At 40.3% G+C, this 27,082-nt stretch overlaps 2 protein-coding genes across 2 annotated transcripts in view; both read left to right on the top strand.

The window, feature by feature from the left end:
- Positions 1-27,082, top strand: part of LOC137284830 (caspase-7-like) — a 654,824-nt gene that overhangs the window by 139,158 nt on the left and 488,584 nt on the right. The window lies entirely within an intron of this gene.
- LOC137284724 (uncharacterized) lies at positions 4,027-5,796 on the top strand. The gene is made up of 2 exons (XM_067816644.1): positions 4,027-4,320; positions 5,114-5,796. The coding sequence occupies exons 1-2, from the start codon at positions 4,027-4,029 to the stop codon at positions 5,708-5,710; spliced, it is 891 nt and encodes a 296-aa protein (XP_067672745.1). The 3' UTR covers positions 5,711-5,796.

Here is a 27,082-nt window from a genome sequence, read left to right as displayed (position 1 = left end):
CATTCATCCCTTCTCTTGTGAGAAACTTGATGACTGTACGAAACCCAGTTTTGGAGCTTTCCATGATTTGAGCGGGGTACCTCTCTTTAACAGACTTTTGTCCTTAAGCAAATGACCGAGAGATGCTGTGTATGAGTGTACAGAGTCACAGATGAAATTAACTCAATAATGACACCAATGACAATATCATCAAGGGTATATCGATACTCACTTCTATGACTTATTGTCTTCGCCTCGTAATAATAATGACAACTCAAGGTGACAAACACCAGATTTATCAAATACTCACTTGATTGTTCGATAAATCCAATGGGAATCCGAGTGAATCGCATCCAAAGAAACATTTCACGGACTGACGACGTGTCATACACAACAATGGCACCGAGCACGCGTTTCACGATCGTTTTCACTTGCTGGCAATCTGACAAATATCGAAAAGACTAACAAGTCATCTCATCAAAATAGTCGTCGTACACATGGATTTCATGGAGATACACATGAAGTTTGGTGCTTTAGAAGTGGATGGTGTATTTTAATCCATGAAAACCTTACGTTTGTTAGCTCAGTGAGAGATGTCTCACAACACGTCCTGTCGCCATCATGACCACATCCAAAGAATAATATGTTTTGGTTTTCGAACAATGATAGTTCCTGTTTGCCATTCATAACGGTATCGATATTATAACCCGCCGAATAAAAGTACCTAATAGATCTTAACTGAGAATAATTGCCACAAATGAAAAAGAAGTGGAGAGCAGTTTCACGCCCGTATCCACTTGAACAGTAAAGACTGTTGATTATATGTCGATTGAACATATCGGCGTTCAGATCACTACATCCGAGTCTGGGACGTGAGTGGATGATTTGTGAAAAGAGAGATCTATAGCCGAGGTCAACATTATTTTCTCTTTTTGAGAATAGTTTCTTTAATTCCGATAGACTGCATGTTTCTTTTGAGTTTGGCAAAGCGTTCTAAAGACTAATTGTGTCGGGTAGGAAGGAATCGGCATAGGAATGAGTAAATGCCTTGAATTTCCGAATTATTTCTTAGATCATACCGAGTATTTCCAGAGACAGTTTGAGGGATTAATTCGCACAGATATTCCGGTAACTGGTTATTGTACATTTTAAAGAAAAACATTAGTTTCTTATAATGTCTTCTATCTTTCAGAGAGTGAAATTAAGTTTCATTATAGATCTTATGGTGACTTGTACCACGCACAACACCACTAATCGGCCTCAAAGCATCAATATGTAAGCTCTCTAATATCCGTGATTGTTCAGATGTACAATTGTCATGCGAGCAGTAGTCAAGTATGGGTAGATTGTAAGATTTGTACATAGTCTCTAATGTCTTTCGGGATAAACGATATTTAAAACTCCTCAGACAACTGATCATAGGGCGAGTTTTACGGGCAATATCTTTAATGTGATTATTCCATGACCCGTCGCTTTTGAGTGTTATTCCTATATGTTTGTGGCTTTTGACCTCTTTTATAATCGTTCCGTCCATAAGTAAGTTTAATTTTATTGAGGGGTTTCTTTTACAAGAAAACTGAATAGATTCGATTTTATTTGGGTTAAAAATGACTTCCCATTTCTGAGTCCACCGGGAGATTTTATCTATATCATTGTTAAGAATAGCAGCTGAGACCAGCGGATCTTCAATAATTACATATAATGAGGTATCATCCGCAAAGAGGCGAATGTTACTATCAATATCACATACAATATCGTTGATGTATATTAAGAATAAGAGAGGTCCGAGAACTGAACCCTCCGGTACTCCGGCCAAGATACCCGTTAATTGCAACTCGCTGTGTTCTAGTTTTGAGATAACTTTCAAGCCATTGTAGTAATTCATCTTGTATAGCATAGCTTTTGAATTTATAGATAATCCCTTTGTGCCATACTTTGTCCAAGACGTTACTGATATCACAAAATATTGCCCTTACTTCTTTACCGTCATCGATGGCTTTAGCTATTAAATTATACAGATACGTTAACTGATTATACGTTGAATCTCCGGGCATGAATCCTGACTGTAAATTCGTCAGAAAATTATTATCTCTAAGGAAATTAAATACATATTTGAATACACAGTTTTCAAAAGCTTTAGATAAACAAGGTGCCAATGCGACTGGACGGTAGTTCGAGCTTTCATGGACACTTTCATGGATCTTTTTTTGTGAATAGGGATAACAGAAGCTTCCTCCCCTATCATGTGAAATACTGACTGACTCAACGATAGGTTGAATAATTTCGTGAGTATGGGACTTAGACATGCTATGTCCAAGTGGAATTTTTAATGAATGTGCTGAAAAATATATGAATGACCAAAAAAGGTCAGACTAAAATATTCCCAAAGATGATGAATTACATACACATAAACATGTAGTATTGTTTTGAAATTCGTACAGATTTTATAATTACATTTCCTAATGATAACACAATGCCATTTAGAAAGTGGTCAAATGCAACATGTCATATTTGGAATTTCACTTTCTTAGTAAAGTACAAATTCTAGTACTTTTTTGGTTGATTCCCATCCGAGATTCGGACCCGCACCCTCAGTCAGGTACCTAATCGCAAGCACACAGTCAGCCGCCTAGTCCGCTCAGCCACCACAACTTCCACAAATGGAAACTAAGAAAGTGCAATCCCAAATATGACGTGTTGCACATTTCATAATGTTGGAAACACATGAACAAAGTTCACAACAAGAGCGTCGTAAACACTCAGTTTGACCAGTATATCAACAAACTCAAGTTCGTGCATTTGAATCTGTAACCGTCAATCGCATGATTCTTATCAAAAACTTAACATTAGACTGCTCTCTTCGCTACGTTCATATTATTTTCACTATGACAATAAGTAGTTCCATAGTGGTGATTCGATCTGTCGACAAAGCAGAGCACTGCTCTATGTAGTCTAGGACCAATACAGAAAGCTAGAATCGCGCATACAGAAACCAAACCTCCACAACACATCGTCACCGCTTGAAGTACAAGTCCACAGACTCTTTCCATAGTCCACAGCAAACAGTCTAGTTTTGTCCCAATTGTAAACCAAAAGTCACTGTGTTCTGTAATCTGATTGGTTGAAAAACATGATCAAATGGTATTAGATTCCCGGAAACTGCAAGACTATTCACTGCGTATTTACACGTAAACAATTGTTTTGTTGTGGCATCAACAGTGGTGACGTCATTCAAATCATATTGTGACATAAAGTTAGAATGACGTCAAAAATGAGCAACTCCAGATGCTACCATGGGAACCAGCTGAAACGGCCAGCTGATGACACTTTACTGCTGTACTCATACTCGATGTAAACGAGTGCAGACAGTAAAACCCCTTTGGTTAACTTTTTTGTTTACAATGTCGATAAACATCATGTGTTGGCCAATTTCCGGGTGTTATTGAGTATTTGAAGCACGGGAATATTTCATTTGAAACCTCCGGCTGACGCCGTCGGTTCCAAATGCATTCCCGTGACGCCGTCGGTTCCAAATGCATTCCCGTGCTTCAAATACTCAATAACACCCGGAAATTGGCCAACACATGATGTTTATCTCCTAATTGTATAGTTATCTAGACAGACCCTCCGAGGGCTCGTCTAGTATTTTCTCAGATGCACAATCGCGGGCTTAGGGTTTGCAAAGGACTAATGGAGTCGTAGACTAGTTTAGGCCCCTATTCGTATTCCAAGTGCACTTGGTGGAATTCGTGGCACGGAGAGTAGGGCGCACGCCCAGACAAAAATACCAGACTCACGATTCGTATGTAAAAGTGTGAAAGACCCGTGAAAGTCCGGGGTAGAAATGACCTCCAGCAACTCATGCGTGCCGTAAGAGGCGACTAACGGGATCGTGTGAACTACAAACCAAAACGTTGCAACAACAAATATTTGTGACATTGCTCGCTACACTTGGCACAAAATATAATGATAATAATTGTATAATTGCATTATCCAGAGGGAAACGACCCTTGACGACATGTGGTTCATTCCAGCTACAAACCCGCCATGTTGCAACAAAGGATTCTGGTGATAGTATCTTTGGCTCTTTCTGTGCTGGCCATCGTCGGTTTCGTTTCCACTAGGATTCCCATGGCTCAAAGGACCAATGTTATGCAAGCTGCAGTAGTCCAACGGTCAGTAGTCCAAGGTGCTTTCACGGCAGCCGGTCAAGGTGGTCTCGTGGTAGCCGATCGGTTAAGAAAACAGAGGAATAAGTTGTCAGAGATACTGAACAATGCAAGGAGGGAACTGGCGATGATGAGTTGTGAAACGGTGGAAATCACTTCAAAATCTAATAAGGTAAGGTTATGCGTTCTTGCAAATGTCTGAGTAACTTTTCTCTACGAAACCAATTCACTGGGGAGAACAGGTCTGAGAGACCTTTTATCTGGTTTTGTTGACATTTTAGTGCCGCATGCGGTCATATTCGAACTATGTGGCACCTGTCTGTAAATACTCCGGTCTGGACCGGATAATCCAGTGGTTGACATCAGGAGGATTGATCTACCAGATCTCATAATAAGGGTGTTCTATCTGCCTGAATTCGTTCAGAATCTTTATTGACAAACCAAATTTCGGATGTATCTCGTGTACACCACGATATTTTATGACGACCTGTTACGACTTTGCGTAACCGGTGTTGCAGGTAAATAAGTAGTACAAGTAGTAAATATCCACCCAGGCCAGTATATCCTCACAGTCACCGGCCCGACTGGCTCTTGGGGTCATTTTGTATATCATTCTCCGACTTAATAAGTTATAATGCACTTTTAAATCACACACGCAAAGTTTGGAAACTGTTTCTCACACTGGGTCCAAATCATTTCCTTGACTATATAGTTGATTTGAACCAGTGATTGAGTTGAACCTTCTCCACCAGTTAATAGGGAATGTTGTCAGGTATACTTCAGCCCACATCAAGCAGAGATAAAAAGTTAAAAGTGAAACTCTTCGTTTTTTCTATCACCCAAAAAGTCCATTCACACAATGGATTTACAAATACATGTACGTCAATGTGTAAGAAAATGTTAGTGACAGTCAATGAATATTTTGTGTATCAATAACTTGAGTTTTGTTTATTTCCCTCCAACAGACTTCTGTTTCCGTTTCTGGAGGGTGGTGCAAACAATCAAGTGAACCCACAAGTGGGCAATACATGTCTGACAAACCTCTGGCAATTCAGCTTTCACATTTCTTTATAAATCAAACCGTTGCTAGTTTCGGGGATGGTCCGGGCGACTACAAGAAGTTTCTAGATGCTACCCATCAACTTCGTGCATACGATGCTTATGATGGCGCTCCCTATGCGCGGGAAACAAGCGGTGGAGTAGTTCAGTTTGCTGATCTAACGGTACCTCTGTACGGCCTTCCGTTATACGACTGGGTGATAAGTCTGGAGGTGGCAGAACATATTCCAGCTAAGTATGAAGACGTCTACTTTGACAACGTTGTGCGTCACGCAAGGAAAGGCGTAGTTCTGAGCTGGGCAGTACCTGGTCAGACGGGCCTCCAACACGTCAACAACAGACCCTTAGAGTATGTACAGAATCTTTTTTCGAGCAAAGGATTTGATACAGATATTGTGGCAAGCAAGGAACTTCAAGAAAAGGCAAGTTTTCCATGGCTGAAGCACAATATTCATGTCTACAGAAGGAGGTATAACAGTGTGGCTGATCCATTAGATACATAAATGTCTTCGAAATCCCGGAACAGCAGTGTTAAAATGTGTAACGTTCCAAATGTGCTGTATGTTTTATGGGAATAAAAGATCTATAAACTTAACTACTTACAGGTCAGTCATTGTGGTAGCTGCAGCAAGCACCATTGTCATAATGATATGTAGTATTCGGTCATCCGATGGTCTAATAACTGCAAAGGGAAAAATACAACGCTGTTGGTCTTAGTGTTTACAAGCGAGTAAGATTTTCTTTGCTATCCGCTGGGAATGCGGAACTGGAATACCGAATTCTTTTGGTACGTCGTTTAAGTAATTTTTGATTTCGAATAACTGACCCGATAGTGGGGTGGTAACTCTGGGTTAAATTTTGGGTTGAGGGTCTGTAGGTGTCGGTGTTGGATAATCCATCGCTGAATCCGTCGTTATAGCGTTGGGGCACGTCATATTCTTTCTTGAGGTATTTGTCTTACCTTGAAAATATTTAAGGCAAGCAATGAAACCGTTTGAACCAACGCATGGCCAAAGGACACTGCTCCTATTTTTTTGTTGTTACTGGGGTGGTGGGTTAAAGTGTTCGCTCGTCACGCAGGAGACCTGGGTTCGATTTACTACATGGGTACATTGTGTGATAACCATTATTTTGTCAATCGTCGTGATATTGCTTGAATATTGCTAAAAGCGGCGTAGACCCACACTCGCTCGCTCTCTACTGATGCTACAGTCAGTGCATTCGGGGTGAGTGAGTGAGTTTAGTTTTACGCCATGCTGAGGAATATTCCAGCTATATGGCGGCGATCTGTAAATAATCGAGTCTTTACCAGACAATCCAGTGATCAACATGAGCATCGATCTGCGCAATTGGGAGCCGATGACATGTGTCAGCCAAGTCAAGTCTGAACACTCGAACCCGTTAGTCGCCTCTTACGACACGCACAGGCCTCTTTTATGTCAAGCATGGGTTGCTGAAGGCCCATTCTACCCCGGACCTTCAGGGTCGCATTTGAGGTCAGCTCCGAACAGCGGCTAGTATACTAGGATGTCGTGAAGACGTGTAAACACCAGCGGTAGCTGTAATACGTTTGTTAGTTTTTAAATAGATAAACTAGACCGACCTTAATAGATCTCAAGTAGGAGAGTCCCAAATGATTAACATTTTATGGCGTTTCTGTAGCCACCCTGACACTTGCACGAATATTTTCCTCCCTCACTGATACGACATTTTGCGTGTCATTGGGTAAACTCGGCCAAAACCGTTGTAAAATTTGCATAAATTGCACGGGGCTGCGTTCCAATTCGCAAAGAAAATTTTGAAATGTTCAAAATTTCTGATACAAAAAATCTTCGTGCGACTTGAGTGAACTAGTGCTGAAAATTGGCTGCCTACTCGGAAACACTTCGGGCGGTGCGTGTCAAGACGTGTCAATTTCCAGCCCTTCTTTGGTTATGTATTGTATGCGACATTGTCGCGCAAAGTTCACGCCTTCTAACTTCTGAAGTGGGCCTGCGGGACTTGTTATAATATAACGACTAGTGATAAGCGCCAAGGAACAACGCCAAAATGGGATGAAACACGCGCACGCACACGCACACGCACGCGCAGACGTACACGCACACGCACACACACACGCACACGCACACGCACACGCACACGCACACGCACACGCACACGCACACACAAGACAGAGATCCAGCTTAGGGTGACTTCTTAGCAATGCGCTTGCCATGCACAGCCCCCACACAGTTGTGGAAATTTCATCTGTACCTTCAACCTTCAGCAACCTCCTTCCACTCCTCATCAGTTTGGGGGCACGTGAGAACTTCGTGCTTGTAGACCTCAATGATGGCTTTGCTGACCTCTAGTAAGAACTTCCAGATTGTATTAACGTCACCTCCGAAGCTGTACTGTATACTTGCATAAGAATTACTAGTGGCCAGCAGTTCTGTAATAAATGTGGTCTTCTCAAAATCAGGGGTTAACTTCTCCACAATCACAAACAAGTAGGTGGATCATACTGTATAGCCTCTTGTATCTTTCTCGTGGACAGACGCCTGTTCTCTGGTGTTCAACATCTTGTAGTTCCACAGCAGTGCGTGAAGCTGGGGCTGATGTCTGCTATTGTTATAGCGTGACGTCAAGCGGGACAAAGCAGGACCAAATTTACCACGACTGCTTCACCCATGGCCAAAGTAGCTGTGGCAACGCATGCCCGTCCTGGAAATATGCGCGTCGTGCGTACCGTGTCGTTGACTGCCTGTAGACACTGCGCCAACAATACCTGACCTAGACGTTAATATTGTGTCATGTGATAGCGTGACAATCCGCACCATTTTCGGTCGTACATTGCGTGCCAAGTGCGTAATTTACGTGTAAACAGGACGCGAACAGTGTAGTCCAGGAGGAGGCAGCTGAAAATTTTGATGTCGTAGCCTCCCCAGTACTGATTTGGTTTGACACTATTTTCAGTTAGTATGATGTCTTGGGCTCATGAAAAGGCCTATAATACTCAGATTGTGGTATCAGCTATTTTTCACAGGTCATTTTATGTTGTGAGCATTTTCATGACATTTGGTTTGCTGCCCAACAAAACCTCACATTTATGATGGATAGTTTTACCACTATCAATCTGATCACTTTCATTTTGACTTTTGATTATTGCTAAAGGATGTAGAAATTATTGGACATATTTTTGTTTTTGAAAAAAAATCAAAATGTCCGCCATTTTGGCCGCCATCTTGAATTGTCGTGTATTGCCTTCTCGGCACTTAAATGTACATAAAAAATAACGCCGAATGTTTCCATTTACATCCAATATTGATACTTTTGATGTTTTTTGACACTTGTCTCTTCTAGACCGGTGGCTCGGGCACAAAACAAGTAATTTTGTATGGTCATGCAGTGGTAATATGTTTTACAGCTTATTCTTTGAGACAGGGGATTTTAACGATTCTCCGGCTTTTCATGGAAATGTGTGGTAATGATTTATTTATTGAAAGTTTACATTATTCTTGTAACTAGAATCCGTTGTTTTTGTTTCCTGTTTCCGTCTAGAGTGACAGCATGTTATATGGATTTATTTCATGTCACCCAGAATTACAAATTGCCGCCAAGATGGCCGTCATTGTAGTTTTACTACTCATACAAAGCAGAGGACTAAATTTCTACTGATATATATAACAATCCATTTGGTGTCACATGTTTAACACAGTACAGATAAATAAATTTCAGGGTTATGGTTAAGAAAAGATTTACATTTCTAAAATATTTGATTAAATAACATTATCCATGCTCTTAGTTTGATTTTCCGTGCAAACATTAATATTATCAAAACCAAATGAACCGTTCTTAAGAAGTTTGCAGTACTCGGTTCTATGGTCTGGCAGAAAATGTTTCAGGACGGTGTTTGGTAACTTTACTTTAAAACTATAAGTGCTATCCGTTTCCAATTTGGTATGAGACTCTATAATTCTTCTACCATTGATGATTTTAATTGTCATAATTTTTCACTCCATAATAAGAAAGTTGTTTATAAGAACTGTCATTATTTAAAGTCACAACAATACCTAACATGTCAAGGGTGTTGAGCTACTAACCGGAACAGCGACCCGGTCATGCAAATATGCAGGTCACATGTCACATTCTTACATTATGCTCGATAGATCATGTCACGTGACTTAAAGCACGGGCATTTTACATTAGTTAACGGTGTCAATACCGGTATAGGGCAGAAGGGGGTCATCTGAAAATCAAATATGTCACATAATTTATATGATATTTTCAGATTGTTATTGCGATGTCTTTCCATGCACATGTAAATAACGGAAAATTTTACGGAAGCGCTACGGCGAAAACAATTTTGGTGTCACTATCTCCTACGTAGGACTTAATATCTCCCACGTAGAACTTAGTATCTCCTACGTAGGATTTACTTACTACCACGTGGTACTTAATATATGCTTTTAAAGGTTCGGATTATGAAGTGTGGTTATTAAATTGAGAAATGTTTGGTTATGCAGGACGCTAGATAGAAATGCACGCCAATGCATATTTATGACAGCAATGTATTGTTAATACACACTGTGTGCGTGCGTGCGTGCGTGCGTGCGTGAAAGTTTTATGCAACATGTATTATGTTTATGTTGATTGAAGTATGCAGCTACATTTACACTAGTGAGCCTAAACTTTTGATGGGTAGTATAATTGAACACAAGAGTCTAACGGTGAAGGAAATCGTAGACTCTTAGAGTACATGAAACATTAAGAATAGTAGACTCTAGTGTTAAATATAACACATAACTGTAGACTCTAAACGTAAATGAATCAGTCGAAAAGGTTTCCGTGTCTGGGGGAATTAAGTTGACCATTCAGATTAATGTATATTAACATATATCGAGCATCTCCAGCAGGAGTCCTACGCAGGTAATAATCAGTCATACGTAGGAGATAGTAAATCCTACGTATGTGACATAAGTCCCACGTAGGAGATAGTAAGTCCTACGTAGGTGATAGTAAGTTCCGCGTAGGAGATAGTGAGACTAAACAAAATTTTCACCGTGACCCTAATACGCTTCTGTACGCTTCTGTACTTCCGTAGAATTTTGATTGTTTAGTTTCCCTGAAAATATTTTGAGCTTGGAAGTAGTTAGAGGACAGGTTTATTTTCTAGGCTTTATTCACAGTCCATTAATGATATTTCTGTAAAACTATGCATGTACACATTACTGAAGTGGGTCTTTGATTTGTATTTTGGGGGGTTGATCACAAACCTGTTTTCCTCGAATTTTTCAAGATTTGTCAAGCACAAAGCATCTCTTCTTCGGACAGGCCAGTCTCTGATTCATCTCCTAGATGTATTAAGATTGGTGAGATGGTCTCTTCACTAATACCATCTAGTTTCCAGTACTCATTTTCAATTGCCAATACATGATGGCATAGGAGGCACCCGTGGCAAGCCACCTCCTCGTGGTGGGTGCTGGAGCTTGAGCTTGCCAACCCCCGTGTGGACCCGGGTCATTTTGGTCCATAGCATCCCATTGCTGGTCGCAAGGAGCGATCGAATTGGGCAACCTGTTTGCCGTGGGTTGCGTCCCGTGTCGGTGGAGGACGGTAGGCTGGTGGTTGAGGACATTGGTTCCAGGAATAGCGTTCCTTTGTCCAACACACCACTTCGCCCCTTACTTCACCTAGACGGGTGGTCGAATGGGCCCGGTTCGACCAATCGGCTGGTCATGCCAAGCCCTGTGCATGGATTATACTTGTATTTATCATTGCACAAATATCATTTGGAATTGGTGTACTTTGGTCTTGGCGTTATTGTGTAAAATATTTGTAATTTGAAATATGTTGTTCTGAACTTTGCCTAGAGTCCTATGCCAGAAGGCGGTGGCTCATGGGCCAATCTGGTGGAATTATTAATCTTTTGATTCTTCTGCTGGAGTATATCATTCGAGTATCCTTGGTGCTGCAAGCTGGAGGCCCGCTTGCTTTAGCATTGTCCTTGTGATACTCCGTGGTGGGTGGGGAGCTCGGATGACGAACCAATATACCAGTAATCATGGATTACCAAACTCCTAACAAAAAACCAAACGTCAATTGGAAAATGATGATCAGCATCCCTAATACCGTGACCCTAATACGCTTCTGTACGCTTCTGTACTTCCGTAGAATTTTGATTGTTTAGTTTCCCTGAAAATATTTTGAGCTTGGAAGTAGTTAGAGGACAGGTTTATTTTCTAGGCTTTATTCACAGTCCATTAATGATATTTCTGTAAAACTATGCATGTACACATTACTGAAGTGGGTCTTTGATTTGTATTTTGGGGGGTTGATCACAAACCTGTTTTCCTCGAATTTTTCAAGATTTGTCAAGCACAAAGCATCTCTTCTTCGGACAGGCCAGTCTCTGATTCATCTCCTAGATGTATTAAGATTGGTGAGATGGTCTCTTCACTAATACCATCTAGTTTCCAGTACTCATTTTCAATTGCCAATACATGATGGCATAGGAGGCACCCGTGGCAAGCCACCTCCTCGTGGTGGGTGCTTGAGCTTGAGCTTGCCAACCCCCGTGTGGACCCGGGTCATTTTGGTCCATAGCATCCCATTGCTGGTCGCAAGGAGCGATCGAATTGGGCAACCTGTTTGCCGTGGGTTGCGTCCCGTGTCGGTGGTGGACGGTAGGCTGGTGGTTGAGGACATTGGTTCCAGGAATAGCGTTCCTTTGTCCAACACACCACTTCGCCCCTTACTTCACCTAGACGGGTGGTCGAATGGGCCCGGTTCGACCAATCGGCTGGTCATGCCAAGCCCTGTGCATGGATTATACTTGTATTTATCATTGCACAAATATCATTTGGAATTGGTGTACTTTGGTCTTGGCGTTATTGTGTAAAATATTTGTAATTTGAAATATGTTGTTCTGAACTTTGCCTAGAGTCCTATGCCAGAAGGCGGTGGCTCATGGGCCAATCTGGTGGAATTATTAATCTTTTGATTCTTCTGCTGGAGTATATCATTCGAGTATCCTTGGTGCTGCAAGCTGGAGGCCCGCTTGCTTTAGCATTGTCCTTGTGATACTCCGTGGTGGGTGGGGAGCTCGGATGACGAACCAATATACCAGTAATCATGGATTACCAAACTCCTAACAAAAAACCAAACGTCAATTGGAAAATGATGATCAGCATCGACCCTCTGTACAAATTGATCACTGGCCACGTTTTTTGATTATTGAAACACTTGACAAGACTCCTTTGAAATTAAATCCCTTTGCAATTTCAAAAGGCATCTCTGGCATTGCAGGTGAGGTGAAAGATATCAAACGTTTGCGATCAGGTTCACTGCTGACTGAATGTAGCAGAAAACAACAAGCTACCAACCTGTTATCAACTGATATGTTTGTCGGAGTCCCGGTAGTAGTTTCTGCCCACAGAACACTGAATACAAGCAAAGGTATAGTTCGAGACCGTGAGCGTCTTCTAGCAGACATGACTGAGCTCGATATAATGTCCGAGATGAAAGATCAAGGAGTATCTTTCGTCAAACGTTTTACAACACGGAGAAATAATGAGACTGTCCAAACCAATACATATTTGTTTTCATTTTCAGCTCCAACACCTCCAAAGTCAATCAAAGCAGGTTACTGCAATCTCAATGTTGACATATATATTCCAAATCCCCTGCGCTGCTTTAAGTGTCAAAAGTATGGACATGGTGTTAATACTTGCACATTGTCTGTTACATGTGCTCACTGTGCTGAGAATACACATGTAACGGAAGATTGTGACAGTATTCAAAAAAAATGTGCAAACTGTTCAGGAAATCATTCATCATTTTCGAAAGAATGTCCCATCTGGAAAAAGCAAATGGAAATTAATAAAGTCAAATTCTCCAGGAATGTCAGTTTTGCTGAAGCAAGAAAGATTGTACAATCTACTGAGCGCACTGAAACGTACGCCTCTGTCACAAAAACATCTGAAACCTTATCAAAGGAACAACTACGCCAGTACTAACTTCGTCAAGCTCATGTCAGACTGACCTCACATGGGTACATTCAGATATTCCTGAGTCTATCTCACCTGATCTTCCACAGTCTATCTCAGAACAGTCTACTCAGACAGATACAGCTCAGTCTACGCAAAAGACTATAACTCCTTCGACTACAACTCCTTCACAGTCTGACAGATATGATAAACAAACTGTAAAATCGAAATTCAAGACAAGGCCAGAAACTTCGAAATCAAATCGAGCACCAAAGGGGTCAGATAATAAAATCAAATTGTTTAACAAGTTTGGATCACTTGAGGAAATGGATGTTTCGGATCACATCCATCCCAGGGCACATAGCTTGTCGCCCTCCAAAAGAGTGCGGGGTAGATCCCCAATAAATCCCCCCAAAAGATAGTTTATTCCACTAATATTGTACAGTGGAACTGTAGAGGACTGAGGACTAATTTACATGAATTACAGCTATTAGTCCAGGATTTTACACCTTCAGCGATATGTCTCCAAGAGACATATTTAAAACAAACAGATACATTTAATTTTCGTCAGTTTAATTCATATAATTGTTTTTCACCTCCGGGTGATCGGGCCACTGGCGGATCATCCATTCTAGTCAAACAAAACGTTATTCAAAGCCCTGTTTCACTTAATACTAATATGCAGGCTGTTGCAGTGAGAATTACGTTACATGTAGCGTTTACTATGCTCTCTTTATATTTCGCCATCTTCGACGTTTGCCAGAACTGATCTTCAAGCTCTATATGATCAGCTCCCGAAGCCCTGTATTATAATGGGAGATTTAAATGGGCACAACCCACTCTGGGGTAGTGTAACTACAAACACTAAAGGGAAATTGTTGGAGGACTTTTGTTCTGACAATGATTTATGTATTTATAATGATGGTTCCAACACATATTTACACCCTGGTACAGGGACCTATTCTGCTCTTGACTTATCATTGACAACTTCAGAACTACTAAATGAATTCGAATGGTCAGTCCACGATGACCTCTGTGGAAGTGACCATTTTCCTACTATGTTAAAAGCTGTAACTCCATCCGATGTTCCTACATCATCAAGACGAAATTTTAGAAAGGCTAACTGGGCTTTATATCAAACACTGTGTGCTGAAAAACTTAAACCTGAACTTTTTATTGACGTTCCCGATGCTATTAAATGCTTTTCTGAGGAACTGAATTCCATATCTGATGAGTGTATACCAAAGTCCTCTGTAGTTCCACACATAAGAAAACCATGGTTCAACGATGAGTGCAAACAAGCTAGGAAGGCAAGGAAAAAAGCAGAACATTATTTCCGTCGCCATCCTATGGTGCATAATTTAAATAAATTTAAAATTTTAAATGCTAAAGCACGGCGTACCTTTAAACAGAACAAACGCCAATCTTGGCAAAATTATGTGTCCAAAATAAATTCTCGGACACCCATGTCCAAGGTATGGAACATGGTCCAGAAAATTAAGGGTAAAGGTACTAAATCTACTGTCCATCATCTTAAACATGGCGATCAGTTACTTACTGATAAATCAGATATTGCTAATAAACTGGGCGAAACTCTTGCTAAACATTCTTCCTCTTCTAATTATGTACCTAAATTTCAGCAATATCAACAACAACAAGAAAAGAAAACTATTAATTTCAATTCTGATAACGGGGAAGATTATAACGAAACGTTTTCTATTCATGAACTCCACACTGCTCTTGATCAAGCTCATGACACTGCTACTGGAGCTGATAACATACATTATCAACTCCTAAAGCATTTACCAGAATCCTGTTTAGAGACGCTCTTAGCAATATTTGATGATATTTGGACTTCCGGGAAATTTCCTTCTTCGTGGCGTGATGCCATAGTAGTACCAATACCTAAACCTGGACGTGATCATACGGATCCATCCAATTATCGTCCGATTTCATTAACTAGCTGTGTTTGCAAGACCATGGAACGCATGATAAATAATCGACTTGTTTGGTACTTGGAAACAAATAGCCTTATAACAGATATACAGTGTGGTTTCCGGAAAAACAGGAGTACTGTCGATCACTTAGTGCGTTTAGAATCATTTGTGAAAAACGCACTGATAAATAAACAACATGCTGTGTCTGTCTTTTTTGATCTTGAGAAGGCATATGACACCACTTGGAAATATGGCATTTTAAGAGATTTACATGACTTCGGGTTACGAGGTCGTTTGCCTGAATTTATAGCCAAATTTTTAAATAACAGACAATTCCAGGTCCGTGTTGGGTTCAACCCTGTCTGATCATTACAATCAGGATCAGGGTGTTCCACAAGGCAGTATTTTGTCTGTTACTCTTTTTAGCATCAAGGTCAACAGTTTATCGAAAGTTTTACATGATTCAATTGATGGATCGTTATTTGTGGATTTTAATATTTCTTGTCGTGGTAAAAATATGCATACCATTGAGCGGCAATTGCAGTTGTGTTTAAACAAGATAAATAAATGGTGTCTTGAAAACGGTTTTAAATTTTCTAAATCAAAAACTAACTGCATACATTTTTGTCGTAAATACAAACCACATAAAGACCCTGAACTATCTCTAGATGGGGCGCCCATTAAAGTTGTGAAGGAAGCCAAGTTCTTGGGTCTTATCTTTGATTCACATTTAACCTTTTTACCACATATTAAATCACTTAAAACTAAATGCCTGAAAGCACTTGACTTGTTGAAAGTGGTTTCAAATTCAAAATGGGGAGGGGATCAAGCTACCCTTCTCCATCTCTATCGATCACTCGTTCGTTCCAAACTCGATTATGGCTCAATCGTCTATGGTGGAGCCTGCAAAAGCAATCTTAAACCTCTTGATTCTGTCCATCATCAAGGTCTAAGACTTTGTCTTGGATCTTTTAGAACTTCACCTATTGACAGTCTCTACGTTGAGGCTGATGAACCATCTCTTGAGGAGCGCCGTATAAAGTTAGCTTTACAGTACATAACTAAATTATACTCTAATGAATCTAACCCTGCATATAACTGTGTGTTCAATCCCCTTTATGAGGATTTATACAACAAAAAGTCTTCTCTTGTCCCGCCTCTTGGGCTCAGAATTAAGCCATTTCTTGCTGCTTCCAGCATTGAGCTGAACCATATAGCTCCTTCCCGTCTTCTTTCTTCTCCTCCTTGGCAGTTGGTTAGGCCACATGTTGACCTAACATTAACATCACTTAAAAAATCAGAAACGAATGAATTACAGTATAAACAAGAATATAATCAACTGAAACATAAATATAGCAATTATAAATCCTTATTTACAGATGGGTCCAAGGACGGTGGCGCAGTCGCTTGTGCCACTGTCACTGGATCCAGAACAATATCTTCTAGGTTACCAGATAATAGTTCTATTTTTACAGCTGAAGCTAACGCCATATTAACAGCTCTAAAATATATTCAAAGACACCCTAAACGTAAACAATATATAATCTATTCTGATTCTCTTTCTTGCCTTCAAGCTATTAAAAATGTATCATGTAAACATCCACTTTTAATTGAAATAATTGAATTGTATAATAATCTTGCTACTGGCCAGTACGACGTCGTCTTCTGTTGGTTACCAAGCCACGTAGGCATTTCTGGTAACGCAATGGCTGATCTTGCTGCCAAGGCAGCACTCAACAAATCTGTGACACCACTTCTTATTCCTTACAGTGATTACAAAGCCACCATTAGATCTTATATCCGTGGTCTGATGCAGAAGAAGTGGGACACCCAAGTAGGTATCAATAAATTACATGAAATAAAACCGTATATTGGTTACACCTACTTGGGTTGTCAGTCCAGATTTGAAGAGGTTATTTTAAGACGATGTCGTATTGGCCATACTAGATATACTCATTCATACCTTTTAAAAGGTGAGGATCCTCCATTTTGTATCCCTTGTGATGAGAGAGTTACAGTCAAGCATATCCTGCTTGACTGTGTTGAATTCTCCATCACAAGGGATAAGTATTTTACAGTTAAAACAATTAAGGATCTTTTTACCAGCGTTAGGTCTCATTTAATTATTGATTTTTTAAAAGAAATTGATTTTTTGGTTGAATTTTGAAATTATGTTGTGTAAATAGATGTATTTTAATTATTGGAAGTTTGGATTTGTAACTTGAATTGTTGGTGGCTGTACCCTCAAAGGGGGTTGAAGTATTGTAAAATTATTGTCCTCCTGAGAGGGTACGTAAGTCCAAAAACATTCACAGTAAATTTAAACTTTCCACTGTTCTTAGTCGTAGTATATCTGTATTTTTAATTTTTGGCTAGATATGTCTAAATTGCTAACAGCTGAGGGGATGATGTAAATCCGACTAGGCTCCATGCAGGTAGCAAAGGCACTGTAAGTCCCCATGGTCCCTAGTATGGTGATTTACCTTCAGTTGCTGGCAACCTATAGCCTGATTTTATACTGTATTGTCCGAATAGTGATATTAGTTTTAAACTTTCCACACTAGTTTTAATCTCATTTGTGATATTCTAGTTGTTTTACTGTCCTTCGCTGACAGGTTTTTATACAATACATGTATTTCATTTCAGTATTAAATGTTCTCGTCACGATATGGCTGAGACATTGCCGATGTGACGTTAAATACTAACTCACTAACTCACTAACTGATGGCATAGGAAGGTGGTGGTTTGTGCTCTAACACAAGCTCATACAACACTGGTTTTGTTGCTTTGTCAGGTCTTACGATGTTGTTTCTGTCAAGCCATTCAATGATCTCTGCTTTACGACAATTGGATGTTGGAGTTTGTCCATGACTACCAAGGACTTTTCTGGAAGGTGTGTGATCAGTTGTTCTTCCACATGCTGTGTAAAGACAGCACCGTTCATTTCCGTATGGCAGTCTATCTCTTCGGTGGACTTAGATTTAAATACCAACTCAGACCCAGGCAGAAATTCTTTGTGTGAGCCAGCATGCAGAATTATAAGTCTCTGTCCTCTACCAGATGGTAGCTTCGACTTCGGCTCCTGTCTGTCAGGATGCTACCATTGGTAAGATGTTGTACGGGAGACATTTACCCATGCCTTGTCTAGATACACCGGTTCGAAACAATCAGTGCGATTTTTTTCTAATTGTTCTCAAGTAATTTAATCTTGATTTTATGATGTCACTCCGTACAGCCTTGGCAAGTTTTATCCGCTGAACACTTTTATATTTGTAACCTAATTTCGTGAACAATTTGCAAATAGTATAACGAGAGACATCAAGCTGGTGGTCTTGAGCAAGGATTTGTTTCAATCACCGTATCGACACATGCTCATTTTGACGTGTTAGGTTTCTAATTGTGTCCCTGACAAGCCTTTGATCAAAACTATCCCGTTTTAATTTCCTACCAACTTTTGAGATGGTCCCTGGAATGTCCGTAGACGAGGCATGGATAATTCCACTCACCATGCCCTTTGAGAGATCCAAGGTATAATATGTTGGGTCCGTTTGAAATACTTTTAAGGAGCTACAAATGGACGGCCCCTTTCACTTTCTCGTTAGAAATAATTATAGATTTTTCTAATAATGTCTTTTGCGTCAGCCGACAAATTGGATGTGGACATTATGTGTAATGTGTGTGCACTTTTTGCAATGCACGTGCTTTAAGTCACGTGACATGGTCTTCCGGGCATAATGTAAGGACTTGACGTGTGACCTATTTGCATGACCGGGTCGCTGTTCCGGTTAGTAGCTCAACACCCTTGACATGTGAGGTATTGTTGTGACTTTAAATAATGACAGTTCTTATAAACAACTTTCTTATTCTTATTATGGAGTGATAAATTATGACAATTAAAATCATCAATGGTAGAAGAATTATAGAGTCTCATACCAAATTGGAAACGGATAGCACTTATAGTTTAAGTAAAGTTACCAAACACCGTTCTGAAACATTTTCTGCCAGACTATAAAACAGCGCAATGGATTCTGATCATGTTCTACACGTTAGTGCGTTTATGTAGGTCTCACACAGGTCTTACTATTTCAACACTGTGTGTATAAAGATATGACAAGGTAGGGTAGGCAGACATGCATTTTTGATATGTTCTCCATTTGGGGTAAAGATTTCTGCCTATTAAACATGAACAAATTTGCAGCTCTCCACATGCTGAATGCTTATTTCCTGCAATTTTTATTGGAAGCAGAACAAAAGTACAATGGGTTGGTAGAGCAAAAAAGGAGGAAACAAACAAGAACTTGTTGGGTGAGAAACTGGCTTTAACCTGAGAGGCCAATGGCTGTGGAACATTTCATCAACTGATAGAGGATCTCCGCCTTGATGACCATGAGTCCTCCTACAATTTCTTGAGAATCGCCCCACCCATGTTTGATAAAATTCTTGAATGCATCACGACTTCATTAAATAAGATGTCTGTCTTGGTCCACCCTATTTTTTCTGTGGAGGCATGGTGATGTTGATGTTCCATCTTGAAACTGATAACGGAAATAAGAATGGGCTGGGTACTTATAGAAATCAAACCAGGATATGTCTGCTATTACCACTGTATACGCTAGAATCAGAGGTAGAAAGTAGTTCGAACATGAAGAAGTATCTGAATACGAGCTGGTTGAGTTAGAACTCGGTAGTGCATATTACGAACGTGGTAGGTCTAATTCAGAACGGATATAAACTGACTAAGGACGGGTTTGAACGTTGCTCACAGGGGGTGGAGGCGCATTTCTTCCCAGTCTATACATAATACCAACTGTCTGGGGATGAGGCACAGATAAGGTAGACATACTGACAACTGTTTATGATCAAACGAGAATCGTTTTTAAGACAAGTCAGGACGTCCTAAGAACTACAAATGTAACTTGGTGTGCTTCAGGCTTACCAACAGGTAGCATGGCTGGACCAACAGAACTCCATTGTTTGTTCGTATGTGTGACAAGACTAGAATTGCTGAGACGACAGCTGATTTGTCCCAATGTCTTGGTAGTGATGTGTTTTTATCTTCTTGACTTCTTGCACCACTGACGATAATCTTTGGTTCGCTCCCCTACGTTGACTGACTCTTGCCTGACATGCCTGTCCCAAACAACATTAACTCTAATGCAGTCAGTTCAATTTATCTCCATACATATCACCTAAGTCTAAAAAAAATTGAAGCAGTTCGCTTTCTGCATATTTGCAATTTTGCCATTCCATTAACTATATGAAGAGCCAGCATTCCCTTCTCTGCTAGTAGGCTGTGAAGGACCAAACACTCCTGTTTAAAGTTCTTCTTGCAAACCGCATTTGATGTTCTTTCATGATGTTCCATCTGAATGAGCCATTGTAAAAGGAACACCAGAAATGTCAATGTGCTAATCAGGATTGATGGAAAATCCATTCAGTCTTCGAAATGAAAGGCGTGTCATGTCTATATCTTATGAACAATGAAAGTGGAGTTGTTGTCCCAAAGGATATAATTCACAGCATCTTGCATCTTGAACAGAGCAAAAGGATTAATATCATATGTAGTCAGCTGAACTCTTCCAAGACAAACTTTTGGTCACCTTTACATCGCCTGAATCTGAAACTGAAAACCTGCTCCTCTTCTACATTGATTCCCAAAAAGGCTGTAAAACCCATGGATGAGAACCTCCACACAACAAATGGATCAGAGTTTTGATGTTCACGAAACAGTCTTTACATCTTGTGGACAGGCGTTTAATGCTATGTGTGTACCAAATAATTAAGTGATTCTTGCAGATGAAGTATTGAAAAAAACTCCCACCAACATCCAACAGCCTAAAACGTCTTATTGAGCGAGTTAACTACCAAGTGCATGTGTGGATACAACCAATCATGAAGATTCCTTCACCAGTTGGCCCTGTTTGGAGCATTTGTGATCATCAGCCTATCCCTTTTCTGATGTCAAGACTGGTAGAACTGATGTCGTGTAAATGCAAAGGGCCAGCATTCCAGCAGAGAGATCTGTGTCAATGCAGATGAACTGATTTATTGTGCACAGAGACATGTCTTTTTGCATGGCGGATGATTGTTAGCTGAATAGCTTTGACTTGTATATGCCTCCAATTCTGACATTAAGTAACATATGTGAAGAGGAGAGTTAATTGTAAACTTCTGAATGTATCAAAAGTGATTAAGAGTTGTTTGACAGACCAGCTAGAACAGGGGCGAAGTTAACACTTCTCAATTAAGGGGCCCTAGCAACATTAAAAGAGTGTTACATCAATATGTTTATGCATAAAAAGTAACCTGTAAAAAAATTATAGGGAGGCAGCTGACCTCTGCTTCCCTGGCCCTGTACAATCAGAGTTTAGATGCAGTTATCAGCCTTAAGCTTGAGCCATAGTTTTCTAACGCTTTGGGTGATGTTATTTCTTGAAATATTTTAGGCATGTGAAGCTTTCATAAACCATACCATTGAAATTTTGTTCTTTTTCTATACTATATAAAATGTTTGTCATCAAATGAATTGTTTGTTTACATATCAGTACAAACTGAGTCATCTAGTAGTATAGGGAATAGGGGTTTGGGCCACCCCCATATATGCCATATAATCGCCAATGACGCGAATCCAGACCCTCTTTTTCACAAACTCCGAAAAAACAGACACTTTCCATATACTTTTACATTAGGCGACTTTGGGGTTTAAAAAACCCTTTTAACTTCGATGGCTTATATGGATGTGACCCAAAACTCCCTATTCCCTATACTACTCTATGTGTTTCAATCTCTATAAACAGGGGTGGGGGTTTCCCCCCATAGAACGATTAAAGAAAAAGAGTTAAAGAGGGTCCGTTTTGTAGCCACTGTCCTCCAAATGAGACTTAGAAAGATTCGTTTGCGCATTTCTCCAAGGAGGACTGCATCAGTTCCTGTTCTCCTGACCCAACTGATATATGATCGTAATACCTTGCCTCGAAATGATAAACAAGGACCAATTGTTTGCAAGAACCCTTGCATCACGAAATAAGGCAAGGAAGTCAAAGTGAGGCCCAGCAGGATACGAACTCACAATGCACAGCTGTGCAATTGCACACGATAAACCCGCACATTAACCGATTGAGCTATTCAGGACCGAGAGCAATAATCTTGGATTAATGGGTCTATCCTGTTATGAACACTGTGATTACGTGATAGCTCTATGGCAACGGCGGTATATCACTTCCTTGATGTACATTTAGACAATTGTTTCACATATAATATGAACACTGTAACATGATTACAGTGCATGAGTTGAAAAAGCAAGCACGTGAATGTGGTATGCGAGGATACTCTGATATGAGGATACATGAGTTACTAGATTAATTAGAGTTGTTTTACATGAACAATGACTAAATATACGGAGTCTTCCAATATCCTTTAATGTAGAGGTATATTCTGCAAGGATGAAATGCAGAAAATAAATACATTGTTTGTGCACATAAGTACATAGTTCTACAATGTTTTCATAATAAACAAATATGCACCTATGAATACCAGATTATTACATCAAACTGAAACATACCTGATCTCCAAGATCGAATTGAATATTAAACTCTCCCATGTGGGAAACAATACTCTCCACATAATATTAATAATACTTTAGAGCAGTTATGCTCGAAATAATACAAGAAAAAAAGTATAATACCATTTACATAATGATAAACCACTTCAATGTGCCTGAATAACAACTGATAAGGCATATGCCCTAAAAGATAAATGGACTCCTCCATAAGCTACTCAAATTCAGATTCTATAGCCACGTCAAAACACAGAAATTTGTATACAAAGTAGTTGTATGGAGTACTGTGAATAACCTCTAAAGTTCAAATACTCCTTTTCATTATTAACAATGCTTACACACAACAAATTGCCAATGCAATGTCATCTCCAAAATAGAAATGGAATCTTCCAAAGCGTGCACTCGAAGATATTTGAAAAGAGAAATGCAGTGTTCCATAAGTTGCAAATATTAATGAAATATCTGTCATTAAACCATATTGTAAACATTTTATAAGAAGTGTGTCATTTCCTACCTGAAGAGTGATTTCTCCGCACGGAAAATTTGAAAGGTTGATTCAAAATACAGGCCCCATCTTACCATGCTCTCGCTCTGACATGTGCTCTGTGACTGAGCACATCGCAAAGTGCCTAAAAACAGTTTATAATGGGAGATAATTTGCAATCAATGTTCAATGTGCAAACCACTAAGCAAATAAAGGAACTTTCCACAGTATAGAAAATACGTAACATATTTTATTAGTTTCTAATGAAAATGCCACCAAATAAATCTGAGCTAGTTTACCCCTCTGCTATACACTTTAAACACTATAAAATCCATGATAGATACCCATGATACACAAACGGTTTATACAACTCAAAGCTCAGTAATCATAATAATATCCAGATTTATTACGTTTCAGAACTGTTTAAACAGTAGCTATAAAATAACATTTGTTTCATGAAGTTGATTTTCTTAGTAATAATAAACATAAATAATGGATGAATACATTTCTAACATACAGGTAAACATGAATGTCAATAATTCTCTGGTGCACAGATTCCATGAATTTAATAAGTGAGATAACAAGTTGAGTTTTATGCCGCACACAACAATATTTCAGTTATACTGCGACAGTCTGTAAATAATTGAGTCTGGACCAGACAATCCAGTGATCAACAGCATGAGCATCGATCTGCGCAATTGGGAACCGATGACCTGTGTTGACCATGGCAGCAAGTGACCACTTGACCCCATTAGTCGCCTCTTATGACAAGCATAGTCACCTTTTATTTGCCATTGAAAGGAGATCTTTACCCACTCCTAAATATTTCACAGACAAACACGCTATGGTTAATATTCCAAATACAGGGGAGAATTGCATGAGGATAACGTTAAGAGTCACCAAATTTCCAGCCAAGAAACATCCATGCAGACTTGTCACTACATAACGATAACACATTGCAGCCACTTGGTGTACAATCAATCAAAATATAAGGGGAAGAAACACTTCTGTGAAAGGTGCCTTCACGGATTCACAAAGCTGAATCTGCTTGTATCACACAGAGAGTATTGACTTTAGGTGGGGGAAGCGGCTATATGGATAGAGATGACAAAAGAACCCTATAATATCTTGAAATTTTACAATCACAAAAATCAAATGCTGGTGCCATACATTATCTACGCCGATTTTGAAGCTGGCGTGAAACCAATCAGCACAGTAGTTGAATCCACTGATACAAGTTTCACACAAAGAGTCCAAGATTATTAAACGTGTGGATTTGGGTATGTGGTTGTTTGTTGTGATGGTAAAACTAAACCCCCAGTTATTATAGAGGGCCAGATGTGGCTGAAAAATTTCTGAAGTGTTTACAAAATGAAGAGAAAAAGATCAAGGAAAAATTAAACAACAAAACACCAATGCACATGACCCTAGCGGATCGAGAAACCCACAACAAAAGCACGCATTGTCTCATCTGCGGTAAATCTCTGAATGGTGATTCAGTGAGAGATCACTATCACAATGCGTGCAAGTTACGGAAAATCCGAAATTGATGCACATCCCCATCGTACTTCATAATCTCCATGGCTATGATTCACGCTTGATTATGCGGGCTATTTCAAAGGTAGAAGGCCACAAAAGCTGTATCCCAAACATTATGGAAAGATATATATCCTTTTCATTAAATGGGCTGAAATTCATCGATAGTATTCAGTTTCTGTTGTCGTCTCTAGACAGTTTGGTAAAGGTTAATAACTCAGACGATTTGGCTATAACTAATCGTCACACAGAAGAGAAAACTAGAGGTTTGCTGCTGTGCAAGGGTATTTATCCGTACGAATACATGGATGACTGGTCCAAGTTTAATGAGACAGTTACCTCCCATTGACCGCTTCTATAACAAGTTGTCTGACGTGTCCGTCTTGCAATACGATTACGCACACACGCAACACATATGGGATAATTTGGGCTGTAAGAATCTCGGTGACTATCACGATTTATATTTGAAAACTGATGTGTTGTTGCTGGCAGATGTGTTCGAGATATTTAGAAAAACATGTTCGAAACAATATGGATTGGACCCGGCCTGGTATCATTCGAGTCCTGGGCTCTCGTGGGATGCCTTGCTGAAGAAAACCAGGGTGACGTTAGAGTTATTCACAGATTATGATATGCATCTGTTTATCAAGAAAGGGTTATGCGGTGGTATTTCTATGGTATCAAAACGTTATGCCAAAGCTAACAACAAGTATGTGAAAGGCTACAACCGTAAGAAACCTACAAACCACCTGCTCTACCTCGATGCCAACAACCTGCTGGGCCATGAGCCAATATCTACCAACGGGTGGTTTCGAATGGGTGCCTGAGAGTAATTTTCAATGTGTGATAAACACTGGGGGTGTGGGGGATACCCCTACTGGTTATATACTCGAAGTGGACTTAGAATACCAAAAGGAATTGCATAGATCTCACAACAGCTACTCACTGGGCCTATATGAGGGGTACAAAACACGTTGACTGCCGTTATTTAATGGCCGCATGGGCGCTGACCATGCACGGCCCCTTTACATGTTGCACAATGACATAAAGCTGGGTTCCAGGGCTATCTGGTTGTGTCATCAGAAATGACCTGTCCTCAACAGGTTCGACACCTGCCCGATGTAACTCGATATACGGCAGCTATTCACGCTGCAGGTAATTGTCATGTTTCGTACACCAACCCCGGGATTTTGATTTTACTCTGGATCGGAAGCCCTGTGTCTTTGCTTTCACGACATGTGCGACACATGTGGTTGCCATCACGTTTTTTCCACCCTTAAAGCCACCCAAAGCTAAGCCCCGAGTGTGTGACGGGAGCCAAAACAGCTAAGATTTGACATTACAAAGGTTTGATCTATGCATCCTGAGCTCACTACTTGTCTCCCCCCGGGAGAAAGAGACATACAGCACGTATATCATGCATGAAAATTTGGCCATGTGCATGAATCACCTTAGGTTATCACGGGTTGACATGGGGTGCCTGGTTGGGTGACCACGCCCATTTTGCCATCTGTTATAGACGTGTAATTTTACCAAGAAAAAAGCCTTACTCGGCGAGCATCTTTTAAACGTCACTCGAACGTTGAATACTCACATCCTATTCACATGTTACACAGCGACGTGAAGCTGTTACCCAGGGCTATCTGGTGGTATCATCAGAAGTTACTGACGCTTTTAAGCACGATTCATCTCGATTTACGGCGGTTTTTCACGCTGTAGGTACTTGTCATGTTTCGAACATCAACTCCAGGGTTTTGTCTTTGTCATGGGTGCGAAGCCCTGTGTCTTGGCTTTAGCTGTCGTCACGTTTTCCCACCCTTAAAGCCACCCAAAGCTAAGCCCCGAGTGTGTGTGGGGATCCAAAACAGCTCAGAATGAGTGAGTGAGTGAGTGAGTGAGTGAGTGAGTGAACATACCTACACATACACTAAATAGACTCCCTATCACTGCCCTGGAGCCTGGTCGTTTCCACCGAAGGTAGTCCAGAAGATCCAGCAAGTCTTCGACCAGGTTCCGAGGATCAGTTGAGGTGGACACGTCGTTCTCCCACTTGAAAGAAAACAATACCCTGAAAAGCTGCATCAAGGGCATCCACCTCTGCTTTCATCCGAGCGACGGTCGCCCCTCCAATAGTGAGGATGCCATGTGGAGGGGGACAGACTTGAACAAGTCGCCGCATGAAGCTATGTCCCAGGATGGCAAAGTGGACTGGCTTTGAAACAGGAGCTTCAAAAAGTGCGCAGGCCAGCTTGAATGAAGTAAGTCTTCAAGAACGATTTCTGACAATGAGTTGTGTCAAATAATATCAGCACAAGTGCCGTGATGCTCGTATTTGACTGTTAAGTATATATAGCCTCGGTCATATATAGTCTGGTGTTTCTACGAAGCTCTGC

The sequence above is a fragment of the Haliotis asinina genome, chromosome 5, assembly GCF_037392515.1.
Source record: "Haliotis asinina isolate JCU_RB_2024 chromosome 5, JCU_Hal_asi_v2, whole genome shotgun sequence".
NCBI lineage: Eukaryota > Metazoa > Mollusca > Gastropoda > Lepetellida > Haliotidae > Haliotis > Haliotis asinina.
This window is presented reverse-complemented; position numbering and strand designations above follow the sequence as displayed.

Excerpts from the sequence above, each read along its gene's own strand:
- LOC137284724 (XM_067816644.1), top strand. The coding sequence starts at position 4,027 with ATGTTGCAACAAAGGATTCTGGTGATAGTATCTTTGGCTCTTTCTGTG. Across the intron at positions 4,321-5,113 it reads TCACTTCAAAATCTAATAAG|ACTTCTGTTTCCGTTTCTGG; the intron begins GTAAGGTTATGC and ends TCCCTCCAACAG.